The 16790-nt window shown below is 52.4% G+C and overlaps 1 protein-coding gene across 2 annotated transcripts; it reads right to left on the bottom strand.

Moving 5' to 3' along the window:
- Window positions 1-13752: 13752 nt before the first annotated feature.
- LOC120860321 (ribonuclease P protein subunit p25-like protein) lies at window positions 13753-15466 on the bottom strand. Of its 2 annotated transcripts, none has more exons than XM_040236118.1 (2): window positions 15363-15466; window positions 13753-14650 (listed from the first exon to the last, which is right to left on the bottom strand). In XM_040236118.1, the coding sequence occupies exon 2, from the start codon at window positions 14615-14617 to the stop codon at window positions 14126-14128; it is 492 nt and encodes a 163-aa protein (XP_040092052.1). In that variant the 5' UTR covers window positions 14618-14650; window positions 15363-15466; the 3' UTR covers window positions 13753-14125. The 2 variants fall into 2 exon arrangements, with proteins under 2 accessions (XP_040092052.1, XP_040092053.1); XM_040236119.1 differs by having other exon boundaries at window positions 13753-14647; window positions 15363-15460.
- Window positions 15467-16790: the final 1324 nt, after the last annotated feature.

The raw sequence follows: 16790 nt of genomic DNA, 5'->3' as shown, positions 1-16790 counted from the left end.
TACCAGAGCCGGAACAGGACCCCAGGAGAGCTGATAGTTCCTCCATCCATAAGGCAGTCAATAAATATGTATTGAACACTTAGTATATGCCAGGCATTGACTTAAGTGACAAGACAGTAGTGAACCAACCAGATGAAAATCTCTTCCCTCTCAAGGCTGTGGAGCAACTAAAACTCCGCACACTGCTGGTGGGTATATAAGTTGGTTCAACCACTTTGGAACACTGTTTGGCAGGATCTTCTAAGCTAAACATATGTATATCCCATGACCCAGCAATTCCACTCCTAGATGTATAGCCAAAGGACATTACTGTGCATATTTACCAAGAATGTTCTTAGCAGTTTATTCATTATAGCCTCAAACTGGAAACCACTAAGTGAATGAATAGATTGTGATAGAGTTCCAACAATGGAAAAGGACAACTATAGCTACACACAACAAACATGGATAAAGCTCACAACCAAAACATTGAGCAAGGGGTGGGGGAAACAAGAACCAAACAGAAAAGAGTATGTATTGAATGATTTCATTTCCATAGAGCTCAAGGCAAAGCTGATTTACAGTGAGAAGCCAGAATTGCAGTTACCTTTGCTGGGAGTGGAGAGGGGCTAGGGAGGGAAGGGAGGTTTCCAAGAGCATACATACGTATGTCAGAATTTAAGTTGTGATCTTAAGATGTGTGCGCTTTATTGTTTACTTTTTGCCGTTAAAAAATAAAAAAGATATTTAAAAATCTCCTGCCCTCATGAGAGTCACATTCTAGTCAGGGAAGATGAATACTAAATAAAATAGGTAAGTGTTATGTCTGTCCATGTAAGAGTGCTGAGTCTGACTCCATAGGCCCCTCGGGGAAGGAACGACAGCCTACATGTCACCTAAAAGAAGTCTGGATAAGCCCCTCTGCCCTTGCCCAGAGTGCCACACTCTTTTCCCTTAGAGTAGTGAGCGTGATGTTCCACTACCTAGCTACTTGGATGGCACCTGTGAGCTCCATGAGGGTAGTCCTATGGCCGCCATCTCCTGGCACCTAGAGCCCGGTCTGCCATAGAACAGATGCTCCTCCCATGGGAAGCAGAGCTAAATAAATGTCAAATGCGTGAGTGAATGACTGATGCAAGCAGGAACTGGGGAAGTAGAGTCCCAGGACATGGGGGAGAGAGCCTGTCTTGATGGGTCACAACCCCCAGGGGTGGGAAACAGATTTTGGTATTCAGCAGGGGCTTGAGCAGAGACCTCGAAGGCAGAATGAGGTTTCCTGAGTGGTTCGGAGACCACATCCTGAAGCACCTCTGGTGCCAAGGCCACACAGGCCTGAAAAGGCATAAAGTAGGTGAGGAACAGACCCAGATTTGCCTTCTAGTGGGAAAGTTGAGCCTGCCAGGAAGAAGATGGCGAGAAAGGCTAAGACTGAAGGTAGGGCAGCCGCGGAGGTGTTAGCAGTGACCAGTGGGAGAGAGACCTCATCCTGATTAGGGGCAGGGCCATGGGGTGGAAGAGAAAATACGAGGCTTTGGAGGAGGCAGGGAGCATGGGCACTCAGATTCATCTGCTTCATCTGCTCCCATTACCACTGGAGGGAACCCTCCCCACTACCCGTTGCCCTATACACAGAGAGCAGGATCCCCAGACACTCAGTGTCCAGGGTCTCCTCTTCCGAGGTCCCGAGGCCCAGGTGATCCCAGGCTCCGGGCTATCTGGAAAGAGAAGTAGATGGTCAGGGATGGAGGAGAGGATCCAGAGCTGGTGGGGTGAGAGAGACAGAAGAGGACAAGGCAACAGGGGTTAGCCGCTCTGTGTGCTGGGAGGTGGGAACAAGAGCAACAGGCTTGCACAGTCACAGCTGCAGATTTTCCTCCTGTGTTGCAAAAAATGTGCATGAAACTAATTCCCTGCTCAGAAACACCCACCCTCATGGGCCCTGACCCCCCTCCCCTCCCTTCCTTCACAGGGGAGGCACACGTCTTTAAGGATTGTCCCCCTGGAGCACCAGCCCAGAGTCTGCCCTCGATCTCTGCTGCTGTAGAGCTGCCTCCAAGACAAGAAAGAGGGCTGGGATTTCCAAACCAGACTAAGGGCCATGTGGCCCCAAAACCAGCTCCCTTCATTTCCGGAAGCTCCATTCCTGGACAGCCTGTGATTCCCTGGGGCAGAGGGAGAGGGGAGAAAAGAGGCCCCACTTTCCCCCCAGAAACTCAACTGCGGTGATTCAGAAGATAGAACAGGATTAGAGATGTGGAGACTGAATGCCAGAGACACCAAGTCTCAGGGAAACAGACAGAGGCAGCAGGGGAGTTCAAGAGAGAAAACTCAATTAAATTCACCTCAACAGACATTTATTAGCACCTACTATGTGCCAAGCCCAGAGGGAACATTTGTGTACGGAAGCACAGAGGACTCCCAGGTTTTTGGTATGTGGCTGGGAGACGATGTTGTTTTCCACAGGGCTGGAGAGGGGATCAGGGCTTGATGTGGCCCGTGGAAGGGTCTGTGGGATGGTGGCCAGCAGGGGTGTGGAGGGGGAGGGCAGAGAACTTGAGAGAGGGCGGGTTGCTGGCGGGTGCAGTCCCTGTCTACAGCTCCCCACACTCTCTACACCAGCACGTGTCGGCTGCACCGACATTCATCATCTCAGACTGACCTGAGCACTATGAAGGTGCTGGAAGCAGGCAGGGTAGACCAGAGAGCAGGGAAAGGCAGTGATGAAGGGGAGGGGAGGAGAAAATTGAGGCTGAAACTCTGGGAAGCATGATTAAAAGACAGAGAGAGCAGGGAAGGGGGTGGTAGCCCCAGAGGGAGAAGGGGAGCCAGGAGGCAGCGTTGTCACAGGATCTAAAAGGAGCCTGGTGAGGCCAAGAAAGAGCCCTGGCTTTAGCAGCCAGGAGTTGGGGGAGGCCAGCGGGGCCAAGCTGGTGCTCTGGAGCTAGCTGATACAGAGGCCTGTGAGCAGAGGGTGGGCCCCCTTCCCCAGCCTCCCCATTGTTTCCAGAGCCCTGCTTGGTCTGGCAGCACCTCTCTCAGCCAGGGCCAGGGGAAGAAGAGGATGAAAAAGCTCCCCCACCTCCAGACTGCCATCCCTGTGCCCCTGGACTTCCCAGGAGGGTCCTGAGCCCGCCTTGAGCTCGGGAGCCCGAAGCAGTCTGGGACCCCTGGGGACCCTGGGGGTAATTAAAACCAGGGCTAAGACATTAGAAACCATAACGCCGACTCCCCGGCTCCCCCAGGCTGGCTCCTGGTTTTCTTCTTGCCAGATCCTCTCTGCTGCTGACAGCTTGGCTCTCTAGGCCCCCACCAGCTGGGCTGATGACCCTCCTCCCCAAACCAGGGGCCTCTAACCAGAAGACCCCCAAAGCCAGCCTGCAGGGACCTCATTTCTGTGCTCAGACAACCTCAATGTATACTAGGCTGACCTCCATATGAAAGAATCCCCCAATTCAAATCTGGGTCCCTTATTGCAGAAGCTATTCTAGGGTGCTGAAGGAAGACCATGGGAAGGGTTTCTTGATAGAGAAAGGAAAGAGAGAGGAAGAGACGCAGGGCAGAAGTGCCTCTCAGCTAGCAGGTGATCCACAAGGGCGTGGAAAAGAAAGAATGAGTCTTCCAACCTGGGCCCCACCAAAGCCAGGTGTCGGCTGGGCCGAATCTGAAGCAGGGCGAGGACAGGCTGTGCCTCAGGGTGGCAGGAAGGAGGGAGGTCCACTAGGTTCTGTGGAGTTCCCCTTCCCCCTCGCTCCCTGCCCTCATGTCTCTGACAACAAGGTCAGGAAGCCACATGTTTGCTGGTCTGATGGGAAGGGCCCTCCTCCTACACAGCTGTCTGGCCATTTCAGGATTCCCAAATTCCCTGGGAGTGCTGCCGTGGGAATCTGTCTCCCCCTCAGTCTCTAAGTCTGTCTCGCTCCTTGGCTCTTCAGGGAGACCAAAGGGATCAAACACCTTGTTGTTTTTGTTTTAATCACTGAGTTGTGTCCAACTCTTGCGACCCCATGGACAGATGCCCACCAGGCTCCTCTGTCCATGGGATTCTCCAGGCAAGAATACTGGAGTGGGTAGCCATTTCCTTCCCCATGGGTATCTTTCAACCCAGGGATCGAACCTGTGTCTCCTGCATTGGCCGGCAGATTCTTTACTGCTGAGCCATCAGGAAAGCCCCATCAAATACCTACTCCATCACTTACTGGCCTTGTGGCCTCAGGCAGGTGACTTACGGTCTTGGTGTCTCAATTACCCAGGGAGTGAAATGGGATCAGAATCACGCCTAACACCTAGGACTGTTGTGAAGATTCAGTGAAATGAGATAATCTAGTCTAGTGATCAGCACCAACCTGGTGGGTATTAGAGCCCCATCTGGCTTGGGCTTTCTCCCCATCCATGTCTCCTCCTCTGTCTGTTGGTCTTTCTCTCCATCTGGCCATCTATATCACTCTATTTCTCTCAGTCTTTGTCCACCTTTCTCTCTCTTGTCCTCTCCCCATATCAAGCTCTGTCCAGACAGCCCTGGTTGACTCTGCTCCAACCCATGTTGATACAACCAGCCCAGGCCAACGGAGGTGGGGTGTCCGGGGAGGTTTGTAATTCAAACACGGAATTCCCAGCAGCAGGCTCACGCCTGGGCCTGAACATGGGTGAATCACAGTTGGTGGGAAGAGCGATTATGTCTGTATCCTTTCTGGAGGGGCAGGACTGGGGGCTCAGTCTGGCAGCCTCTTGGAGGAGAGGGGACTTGCCCTGACTGCGCTGGCCACCCCCACACCTGGGCTCAAGCCAGATTCCCCGTATTTAGAGCCTGTGTGGAGGTAAGGCAACCTGCTCAGAGCCCAGGACTGAAAGGGGAAGCCCTTCACTTCAATGTGGAGGTGGTTTGTGCATGTTAAGTCTCTAAGTCGTGTCTTGACTCTGCGACCCCATGGACTGTAGCCTGCCAGGCTCCTCTGTCCATGAGATTTCTCAGGCGAGAATACTGGAGTGGGTTGCCACTTCCTTTTCCATGGGGTGGTCTGCTGCTGCTGCTAAGTTGCTTCAGTCGTGTCCGAATCTGTGCGACCACACAGACGGCAGCCCACCAGGCTCTCCCATTCCTGGGATTCTCCAGGCAAGAACACTGGAGTGGGTTGCCATTTCCTTCTCCATGGGGTGGTCTACCTGCCCTCAAAACACTCTTATCGACCCTCACCCCCAAGTCTTGTTCTTAGCTTCCCATACACCATCCCAAATCCTGTATAGAGGCATGTCTCTGTCTCAACCTTGATCCGTGACTTCTGCACCCCCAAACTGAGGCTACCAAGATAGGAAACTGTGGGGGTTGAAGAGTCTAGGTTCTTCACTTGGACCAAAGAGTTCCTTCTTGGGAGGGTTGGGGGAGACAGGACCTGTGAAGGCAGAAGGCATGCGTAAAATAGGTGCTCTAGAATCATAAACCAGATGGAGGAGGGGGATACAAAGGACCCCAAACAGGGAATTGGATGGCTGAGGCTGCAGCAGGCAGAACCATGGGTAGGCTGTGGAAAGGCTGCTGTTTGATTCTGTGGCTCAGCAAGGAATCTTCTCTGGGGGCCAGGATTGGTCTCAACTAGTCCCAGATGCCCCCATATCTGAGTCCTCGCCAGGCCCCTCACGTCAACCCTTGGGAAGAGGGCCAGGGTTGAGGTCAATTCCCTATTCCCAGTGCATCATTGTCTCAAGGTGCCCGCCAGCTTTGTGGAACGGGAGCTGGAGCTACAGATCCAGAGAGGGAGACACACCAGGTAGGGTCACACAGCAGGCAGAGGCTGAGAGCCCTGATGTCCTGGCAGCCAGCCTGGGTCTGTCACGGGGATCCTGTGCCAACACTGTGACAGGGGCCAGACCAAAACCAGGCATTTATGTGGGGAGAGAGCCGAGGAATCCTTGAACATGTTGGCAGCTGGGCCAGGGCTGGAGCATCCCATCAGGCAAGGACAGACGTGCAGTTTCCTGTCTTTCCCATCAGATGGAGACATGCACTGGGATAAGGGGTTCCGAGAGGCAGAGCACAAGAGAAGAGAGAGAGAACCTTGGGAGAGAGACCAAGAAATAGATACAATCAGAGTCAGACACTAAAATAGAGATGTGGAGAAATAAGATGTGAGTCAGAGACACAGAGATACGGAGATGCAGAAGGAGGGAGAGCTAGGGAATTAAAGACACAGAGACCAAGATCAGGCAAGACACAGAGTCAGAGAGAACTGTCTTTGAGTCTCAGAAGAACCATGACACAGCGTTAACAATATACAGACATAGACAGACCCTCAGAGACTAGGAGATGGAAAAGAAAAACAGGAGGGAGAAGTAGAAATGAAGATGATGGGGAGAGAGACAGAAAGATCCAGAGAGGCAGAGCGATGCAGAGAGGGAAAGGCAAATGGGGACAAAGACAGAATGAGGCAGAGAGTGAGGTCAACAGCAGGCATGGGGAGAGCAGGTTACAGAGGAGACTCTCCTGGTCTCCAGTCTCTCCAGCCTGGTCTCTCCAGGGTTTGGACCCCCCATCCCCTTGCTATTCTCTGGTTTCCATAGAAACAGGGAGGGCAGCGCTGAATTTGCATATACATCTACATCTTTTCTATCTGCATAATTCAACAGGTTTCCGTGCATATTCATGAGACCGTGAATGAAGGTGACTCTCCCAGTCCCTGCTCAAAACGTGGCTGTGATGCCCCCTGGCTTGCAGTTCACAGGCATGGCTCCAGGCCCAATCTCACAGGCCCTGACTTGTCCCCTCTCACCCAAACATTCCCCCATACTTCCCTACCTCCCAACCTTTCCTCAGGTGAGGCCCCTCTGCTTTCCAGGGACGCTGACGTCCTTTTCTCAGCATCAGACCTGCTGACAGTACATGCATGCAGGCACTTACGCACACACTCACTTGCGTGTGTGCACATGAACTCTGGTGGGGGGGGGCATGACAGCGAGGGAGCAGTGCTCACCTTGGTTCCCTGCTGGAGGAGACCCCTCAGTCACACTCCCATCTGGAGTCAGAGAAGAGAGTGCACGAAGGGATCACCTTCCAGAGGCTGAGGTCTAAGCAGAGCTGAAGGCCACAGATACACCAACAAAGAGGGACCGAGGACATTGTGGCCTCCACATGGAAACTGACAGAGACCTGGAGTTCTGGCAATACCCCGAGGAGCTAGAACAGAGCCTGAAGGAGTCTCCAGAACAGAAGGACTGAGGTGGCTCAGATGGTGGGGGAGAGACTGCCTAGGGACAAGAACCCTTTCAAAGTGCCAAGCCTTGAAAGCTCTTGCAACCTGGGCAGGGCTTCTCCAGGGCCTTCTCCAGCCGTAATTTTGGCTTCACCATCTCCCCTGGATCCCTGCAGCAGCCTCCTCACTGCTCACCCTGCCCAGTGCCCTCAGTCCACTTTCCACCCAGCAGCAGCCAGAGCTCTCTCTGAAAGAGCAATCAAATATCCCTCACCACTCCCTCCTCTTCACCTTCAGAAACTCTCCATCACTCTCAAGAAAGCGTGCAGGCTCCTCAGCCAGGCAGTCGGGCCTTTCCAGTCTGGCTCCCACCCATCTCTGAGCCTCATTCCTCATACTCCCTGCTTTGAATTTCACAGTCCAGTGATCATTTCTGTGCTCTTCTCACTTCTATGCCTTAGCTCATTCCTGCCCTTTACACAGAACGTCCTTTCCACTTTTCTTCCAGCTTTTTTGGGGGGCCATGCCACATGCCATATAGGATCTCAGTTCCCCAGTCAGGGATCGAACCTGCATCCCGTGCACTGGAAGCATGGAGTCTTAACCACTGGACTCTCAGGATAGTCATAGCTCTTATTCGAGATCCTACATAGGCACTACCTCCTTCTCTTTGAAGCTTTGCCTGTTCCTAACGACTGGATGAGGGACTCTGAACTCCTGAAGTCTAATGAACTTGCTTAATTTCTATACTCATCACACTAATAATGAAATCACTGATATATATGACTTATAGCCCTCATGAGGCTGGAGCTCCCAAGCCCAGTGACTATATTGGTCACATTATGGGTGATAATTAGCTATTTGTTGAATAACTGAGAAGTCACTAAGCCTGTGCTAGGTCGCTTCAGTCGTGTCTGACTCTTTGCGACCCTATGGACTGTAGCCCGCCAGACTCCTCTGGGGATGTCCATGGGGATTCTCCAGGCAAGAATATTGGAATGGGTTGCCATGCCCTCCTCCAGATCTTCCTGACCCAGGGATAGAAACCAAGTTTCTTATGTCTTCTGCATTGGCAAGCGGATTCTTTACCACTAGTGCCACCTGGGAAGCCCTGAGAGGTCACTAAGCCTATGGAAGGCCAAATTTCAAGCCTTGACTACCCTCTCTGTGTCCTAACTGCACAGATCCTGCAAAGGGAAGGAATGCGCTATTCCTTCGCAAATGATGCCATCTTGTGGACAAACTCAAAAGTGCAGCCAGACATTACCCGGGAGTGGTTCAGTTCAGTTCAGTCGCTCAGGCTCAGTCGTGACTCTTTGCGACCCCATGAATCGCAGCACGCCAGGCCTCCCTGTCCATCACCAACTCCCGGAGTTCACTCAAACTCACGTCCATCGAGTCAGTGATGCCATCCAGCCATCTCATCCTCTGTCGTCCCCTTCTCCTCCTGCACCCAATCTCTCCCAGCAAAAGTCTTTTCCAATGATTCAACTCTTCGCATGAGGTGGCCAAAGTACTGGAGTTTCAGCTTTAGCATCATTCCTTCCCAAGAACACCCAGGACTGATCTCCTTTAGAATGGACTGGTTGGGGCTGTCAAACAGGGGCTGATCCTGGAGCTCCAGGCAAATGGTGGGGAGTGAGGAGCTAGGCTCTGAACAGGGAGTGCTACTGGTGTCTTTGAAAAATCTTGATGAGCTCTAAGCAGAAAGAATGGCAACACCAAAGGCTCAGAAGCAGAAAAATGTCATGACAAGTGGGAAGAGTAGGGGGTTAGTGTGGCCAGAGCCCCGGGTCGAAGGGGACTGAGTCAAAGATGGACTGTGCTGTGGAAGTAAGAAGAAAAAAGGCAGAGGAAGGGAGATCAGAGGTGCTTGACTGCAGTTTTAAATGGAGTGGTCAAAACAGGCCTCATTGAGGTGACATTTGAGCAAAGCCTTAAAGAGGCAGGGAGATAGCAATGCAGGTATCTGGCAGGGCATTCCAAACAAAGAGAACAGCCAGTTCCCTGACTGTTGGAGAACTCAGAGGGGAGTGAAGCAGGGAGACCAGCAAGGAGACTGTTGTAAGACAACGATGGGCACAAATCACCAGAGTCTGTGGGAATGGAGAGACCTAGCAAGCAAAATTGCCAGGACTTGGCGCCTGCCTGCATTTGGGAGGTGTCTAGCTCCTCCAGTCATATTGTTCTGAAGTCCTCACTTCAAGGGTACTCACTGTGCATGCCACCTCTAAGGCAGGTAGTGAGAATGCTCAGCACATTCTATCCTGGATGCTCCTGCCTCCTCAACATACCCATGATCACCCTTCCCAGCCTCTTAAATTCCTCAACCTCACCTTCAGTGACTTTCCCTCTAGACTACCAGGTATCTACTCTCATGCCCACTATCAAGCCCTGCCAGTTCCTAAAACTCTCAAACTCACTGATTTCATTTCATCCTTTGGCTCCTATGAAGTGTTGAATTGCATCCCTCCATAAATATGTTGGAGTCCTAACCCTTAGTACCTCACAATGTGACCTTATTTGAAAATAGGATCTTTACAGAGCTAAGTTAAAACGAGGCCATTGGGATCAAATGGTCAAATATGACTGGTGTCCTTATAAAACGGAGAAATTTGGAGACAGAAACAGACACAAAGGAAGACGGATGTGAAGACGAATGACTGGAGTAAAGCAGCCAAAAGCCAAGACCAAAGACTGCTGGCACACCGGAAGCTAGGAAGCATTAAGGAAGGATTCCCAGGCAGGTTTCAGAGGGAAGTGGCTCTGACACCTTGATTTGGGGCTTCTAGTCTCCAAAACTGTGAGGCAGAACAGTTCTGTTGTTCTAAGCCACCCAGTTGGTGGTCCTTTGTTATGGGTGCCCTAGAAACTGGTACCACTATGATGAAACTGAAAGTAAAAGTGAAGTCGCTCAGTTGTGTCCAACTCTTTTCAACCCTGTGGTCTGTAGTCTACCAGGCTCCTCCGTCCATGGGGATTCTCCAGGCAAGAATACTGGAGTGGGTTGCCATTTCCTTCTCCAGGGATCTTCCTGACCCAGGTATCGAGCCTGGGTCTCCCGCATTGCAGATGCTTTACCCTCTGAGCTACCAGGAAAGCATACAATACTCTGTCCCACTTCTCTCAGATACTCTACCTCACTCCACCCCATTTTTATAAGGACCTCTAGGCCACTGACCCCTGCCCCTTTCTAGCTGCACTTCTTTCCCGACCTAGGTTGGATTCCTTGGACCTTCTTCACATACACTCTCTTGCCAGTCTCACTATTCCTGCTTCCCCTGAGTCTTACTTGACCTGTGGGTGCTGCTGGAGTGCACTCTGACTGATGATATTGTAAGTTCATGGTCACCAACTTCATCTGGGGTTCTGGCTCTGCCTGGTCATCCTCCTATACCTCACTAGCTGTCTTCCCCAGCTGAAACAACTCTCTACCAGCCTCCTTACTCCACTCTCAACAGCAGAGCTGGACTTCTGCTTTGAGATTAGAAGCCTCTGAACTCTGAATTCCATGTCCCACCTTTACCTCTATACCCACCTGCGTGCATAGCCATCCTCAACTCTGTCCCTCCTGCTACAGGCAGACATCTCTCCTCTGCCCTTTGCAAGGCCCATGCCTCCCCACTCTAAGACCCACTCCCTTTCATCGCCCCCAGGAGTGTCATTCTGAGTTAGCCACAATCTCCTGCATCTCCATGCCTTTCCCTACTGGCTTCCTCCATCAGCCTATAAACTAGTCTCTGCTAATTTATTAAAAATAAACAAAACTCTCTGTATCCCAGAATCATCTCTCTCCTCCTATCACAATAGTTTGTTGAAAAAGCTATCTCCACTTCCCTACCTTTTGTGCCAAGGTATTACCTTTTCTAAGAGATTATGGAGGAAGATGCTCGGAGCTGGTGATGGACAGGGAGGCCTGGCATGCTGCAATTCATGGGGTCGCAAAGAGTCGGACATGACTGAGCGACTGAACTGAAGGAGAAAGTGAGAAGAAATTGAATTGGCAAATGTACATAGTACTTATGCTCCCTCCCTCCTAAGCTTGGTCAGGCTTTCTGATTCTGAACGCCTCACTCTGGCTCCCTCCCTGACATTCCTCTGATAGGACTCACTTGGGCCCCCAAAGTGGCCAAGGAGGGAAAAGGCCCCAGATTCACTAGCCTTTGCTCTCCCGGCCTGTGTCCTTTCTCCTGATTCTCCGAGTAGTGGCAGATCCTATTCTTCTCAAGGGATTTTGACTGCAACTCAGTTTCCCTCCACATTACCCCTGCCATCATCAAGACCCCAGGTGGTGCCTTAATGAGGAGCTGCCCAGTGGGGAGTCCCAGAGCCTGTGATGCTGCCTAACTGAATCACTCCCTCAACATAGTCACCACGCTTAGTTCACATACTCTTTCCACCCTGGCCGCCACACACTGGATCAAGATGGGATGCTGAGCCAAAGATCAATACTCTGCAAGAAGCCTGGTCCCAAATCTCTGGGGACCAATGATACACAGGGGGCTGTTGATGGTAAAGGACATGCAAGTAAAGATATTCAGAGAAATGGCAATATGCAGAAGCTGAGCAGGAGCAAAAAACATGAATTAGACACAGAGAGTAAGTCAGGCAGTTGCTCGTAGCCAGACACGGAGTCAGAACCACAGCCACTAGGACGGTATTAGATGCTTCATGACCTTCTGCAGTTGAGAGGCCCAGCTGGGAAGCAGCAGAGGGTTTTTCTGTCTTACCTAGCATGCCCTGAATCTCTCACCCCTCCACTCCGGGCAAGAAAAAGATGCAGCATTCCAAGTTTTGACCACAGCCTGCTGGTCCTGTGGTCCCCTCATGCCTGTTCTAAGACCTTATTGAGGCCTCCAGTCCCCCAACTCCATCTCTCCCAATATTTCAACCCCACCTGCCTGGATCCTCAGCCAGACATCACTTCAACACCCTCCAACTGCTGTGCCCACCCTGCTACATGGTCCCAGAAGAGTCCACACTTTATGCTTTCCTAGTGATTGAACACCCATGCTGTGGACACAATGGAGAACATAAAATCCAGTGGAAGATCCAATTTGCTCAACTCTTCACTGAGTCCACTACTGCCCACGATCCTGCTCTGGTTCCTGTAGCCTCCTGGCTACCACTGCAGTCTTCACCTTTCTTTACGCTCCTGACCTGTCCATGGTGAACCTGAACCTACAGCCAAGGTGAGAGAGAAGAGGAACCGCTAGGGGTAAAAAGGGTGAGAACTGAAGGGGGAAGGTAGAATTGAGCATATGTTTTTAAGGAAAAAGCATGTTTGTAAGCTGACTCCTTCATGAGGGCAATGAACATTTACAGTCATCCCTCGGTATCCTCAGGGAACTGGCTCTAGGAGCCCCCATGAATTTTTTTTTTACCAAAATACTCAAGTCCCTTAAATAAAAAGGTGGAGTACAATCAGCTGTTTGTATCCACGAGTTCTACATCCACAGATATGGAGAGCTGAGGGTATACAGGCCCAGGTGATATCTAAGAATCATATGTATATTTCTACATTTAATCCTCATAACAATCCTTCGAGGCAAGCACTACATCTTGTTCTATGGATGATGAGAACACTAAAGCACAGAGCAGTAACTTCCTAGTAAGTGGCAGAACCAGGATTCAAATCCAGACAGCTTGGTGACCAAGGCCATGATCTCAACCACTATATTGTAATACAGGCATACTTCAGAGACATTTTGGGTGCAGTTCCAGACCACCTCAATAAAAGGAAGATCTCTATAGTGCAAGTCACAGAAGTTTATTGATTTCCCAGTGCTTAAAAAAGTTATGTTTACTCTAAGAAGTGAAGTGAAGTCGCTCAGTCATGTTTGACTCTTTGCGACCCCGTGGACTGTAGCCTACCAGGCTTCTCTGTCCATGGGATTCTCCAGGCAAGAATACTGGAGTGGGTTACCATTTCCTTCTGTAGGGGATCTTCCCGACCCAGGGATCGAACCCGGGTTTCCCACATTGGAGGCAGAGGTTTTAACCTCTGAGCCACCAGGGAAGCCCTATACTGTAGTCTATTATGAATGTGACAGAATTATAGCTAAAAAACAATCTACATACATACCTTAATTTTAAAATATTTTATTGCTAAAAAATGCTAACCATCATTTGAGTTTTCACTGTTACAGTAGTAACATCATAGATCACTATAACAAATATAATAATAATTAAAGTTTGAGATATTTTGAGAATTACCAAAATGTGACAGAGACACGAAATGAACACTGTTGGAAAAATGGTGTTGCCAGACTTGTTCAGTGCAGGCTTGCCACAGAACTTCACTTCTTATGTAAGAAATGTAGTATCTGCGTGCAACAAAATGAGGTATGTCTCTATGCTGCAGGTGGAGAAAAATGCAGAGTCCTTCAACCAGCCCCAAATAGGAAGCAGATAGCTACCCAGGGATCTAGACAGTCAGGTTACTGCTTGAGGCTGCATCTTCAGTCCAGATCCTCCCAGCACCCATCTGAACCTACTTTTCCTGTCTCCAGACTGGGAGCTCCTGGGGGTCAAGGGCAGGGACTCCCACTCCCCTAATCCTACTTCCACACAGCAGGCCAAGCAGAGGTTTATCAGACAAAGAGACAGAGCCTTTATTTCCTAACTCACTCCTTGGATCTCTGTCAGAAGACAGATGAAAGGCACTGTATGTAGAAGGCAAAGTAACCTTCTTCTTTCTCTACATAATATTTTATTTACGCTGTGGCAAGTTGACCTACACATTGACTTAGGATGTTGCTTCTTAAGCAATCTAGAACCCGGCAGAGACTCCACACCTGTCACTCTTCACAAAAGTCCCTTTCCAGGAGCCAGAGGGAAGGGGAAGCAGGACAGGGAGGCCCACTTTCATAAACTCAAGTTTTGTTGGAGACCTTGAGCAGTTAGAGGCTTCTCAAAGGTACAGCCATCCTAGACAGTCTAGACAACAGCTTGCCCACAGGTCCTCAGAACCGGCTGTCTCGAGCCCTTCTTCGAGGCTGAGGGCCACAGCTGGAGGCAGGTGTGGGCCCGAGGTCAGGGGGTGCCCCAGGGGGCTGGTAGCCATACTCATTGGGGTCCAGGGGGTCTCGGCTCAGCAGCACCCACACTGCAGGCACGTGGCTGCGGACCGTGAGGGGATCCAGGCCAGTGTCAGCTGAGGTAGGCACCCAGCTGTCCTCGGTCTGCAGGAAGCGCAGCTTGGTAAGCTGGTACAAGCCTGGTACCCGCCGTTTGACAATCTCAGCACAGCTGACAGCCTTGCCTGCAGCGCGGCCAGAGCCTGAGAATACCACGTGGCGAGCGCTGCCGCCCTCCAGCCGCTCCAGCGCCAAGCCCAAGAGGTTGCGGATCTTGCTGCCGGCTCGGACCCGCATCTCCAGGGTATCAGGGGGCAGCTGGGGCATCGGGGAAGGTGCGGGGAGTTCCACAGAGCCAGCTTTCCGGTAGTGCTCCATCCAGCCTGCTGTCGTGTCCGCCTTGCTGCCCAGCTGCAGGGAAGTCAAAGGATGGTGGGCACTGTGTCCCAGGCCACCCCCACCCTAGGGTGCTGCTCCACCCAGACTTCCCAGAAATGGGACCTTAAACCCCTCATCCCCAGGACAAGGAGTCATGCCTGCCTCCCCCTAGGGGGCATGTACCCCAGTCCTCTGGACAGGGCCATAACCCTCCACCGACCCTGAACACCGGCCAAGCCCCTCCATCTCTAGCTCCCTGGCACTGGGAATGAACCTTTCTCATCCGGGGCTCCTGGGGACTGGATCCAGGCCCTCACCCGAGACTCCCTAAGCACAAGGCTGAGTGCTCCTCACCCTGGGCTCTCCACGGGGCGACCGGGCAAAGGCGCCTCACTTCGTGCTCCCAGAGGTCAGGGCCAAGCTCCCCCCTCCCGGCCCCCCACACCCCATGCTCCACCAAACGGAGCCAAGAGCCCTCATCCAAAAGCTCCTCAAAGACAGAAACGATCCCCTCCCCAACTCCTGGACCCCGAGGACAGGGTCGGGCACCCCTCTCTCATCCAGAGATTCCAGGGTCGATCCCCTCAACCTAGGGTCCCTCAGACACTGGGAAGCAGAGGCTTGACGCCAACGACTGCTCGGGCCACCCCTGGCGTCGGGGCCGCGAGAGGCCGGGCTCCGCGATCCCCACCGCCACGGGCCACCGCAGAGGCCCAGCACCCGGCCTCCCCTCTCCTCCTCGCACCTCCAGGCGCCCCTGCCCCGCAGGGCTCCGGCTCTCACCGCCGCGGCCGCGCACTCCCTACGCTCGATCTGAAGCCAAGATGGCGCGGGCCGAGAGCGCGCCGAGGTCGCGGGGCCGCGCCCGCCGGACGGGGCGGGGCCTGAGGGGCCGGGTTCGCAAACTGAGAGGTTCCGGACGCCGGGGAGGGAGCTGGCCCCGAACGCGAGGATCCGCTGCACGCAGGGTGTCTTTGCTGTTCTGCCCCAGGCAAGGAGCATTCCTTTGCTAGCGGAGAGAACGCTGCGGGGGAGAGGAGCCGCCAGCAGAGGAGTCCCGCGTCCGAAGTCCGCGTCGGAAGGATGCGGAGGATTTGGCCCTTAGAAGATTCAGGGCAGGCGTTACTCGCTGAGCACACCGCAGTAGCAGAGCAGAGTGGCGGGTTTCTCTTTGGACCGGAGCTAGAGGTGCCGGGTGATGTGGCCCTGCGGGGGCGAGAGCCTAGATCACCGAGTTCTGAACTTTAACCTCACCCTGTGGGCACTGGCGAACCACAGGGGCTTTCATCGAGGCGCAAGTCAGACTTGTTCGTGTGCGCAGCTCTCGGGCCTCCCTCTGGTGACTCCTGGCCGCACGTCCCAGGGGCATGTCCGCGGTGCTTCGTAAGTTGCCCTGCCTTTAAGTGCTCCAATATTTGTTAAAGCACTTGTTGAAAGAATGAGCCAGAGAAACAACACTGGGAATGGGGAAAAGTAAATTAAGGTGGAAGACACTACGAGGTGGGTTTGGCGACTCTTCGGATGGAGGAGGGAAGAGTCTAGGATGGCTCAGTTTCAGACGTGTTGGATTTGAGATGCCAATGAGGCCGCGCCGGTACGGTGGCGGGCAGGTCGACGTAAAGGGGCCTGGAGCCGCAGCAGTCCCGGAGACCACAAGGGGACAGCAAACACTTGGTGGAGTGAGGTGCCATCGGTTTCTTTGCTAACATGCCAACTCTCCCTCCTTTCCAGCCACAGCACCGCCCCGCCCCACCCCCGTCCAAAAGCCCTCTGCATCCGCTTTTAGGCTCCCCTTCTCTTATAGCATCAGGAGAGCAACACAGAGGCTCCCCTCTCCTTTGCACATCTGCTCCCTTGGTTCTCAAAGACCCTGCGTATCACTCTCCAGAGCTACCTGCCACATCCTTTTCTTCTGTGTCCCCAAAGAACCCTTGTGCCACATGGTTCCCTCGCCTTTTCCATGACTGTTTCCCCTGCTATCCTGTTCAGGGCAAGGATCAGGTGGACCCTTACCTGTGACCTCCCCACCTGGTATGGCATCTGACATTTAGAGTGTACTTGGTAAATGTGGGATAAATAGATATAAAACCAAATGTTCCACTCACATCAAGCAAATGAGAGCATTCATCCTGAGGGCTCTATATCTCCCAGAAAGCTAGACTAGGATGAGTAT

Source organism: Oryx dammah, unplaced genomic scaffold (assembly GCF_014754425.2).
Source record: "Oryx dammah isolate SB20612 unplaced genomic scaffold, SCBI_Odam_1.1 HiC_scaffold_11056, whole genome shotgun sequence".
NCBI classification, from domain to species: domain Eukaryota; kingdom Metazoa; phylum Chordata; class Mammalia; order Artiodactyla; family Bovidae; genus Oryx; species Oryx dammah.
Note: the sequence above shows the minus strand (reverse complement) of the source record. Positions and strands in the feature narration are given on the sequence as shown.

Bases quoted from the DNA above. Each gene is read 5' to 3' on its own strand.
- LOC120860321 (XM_040236118.1), bottom strand. From the start codon at position 14,617: ATGGAGCACTACCGGAAAGCTGGCTCTGTGGAACTCCCCGCACCTTCC.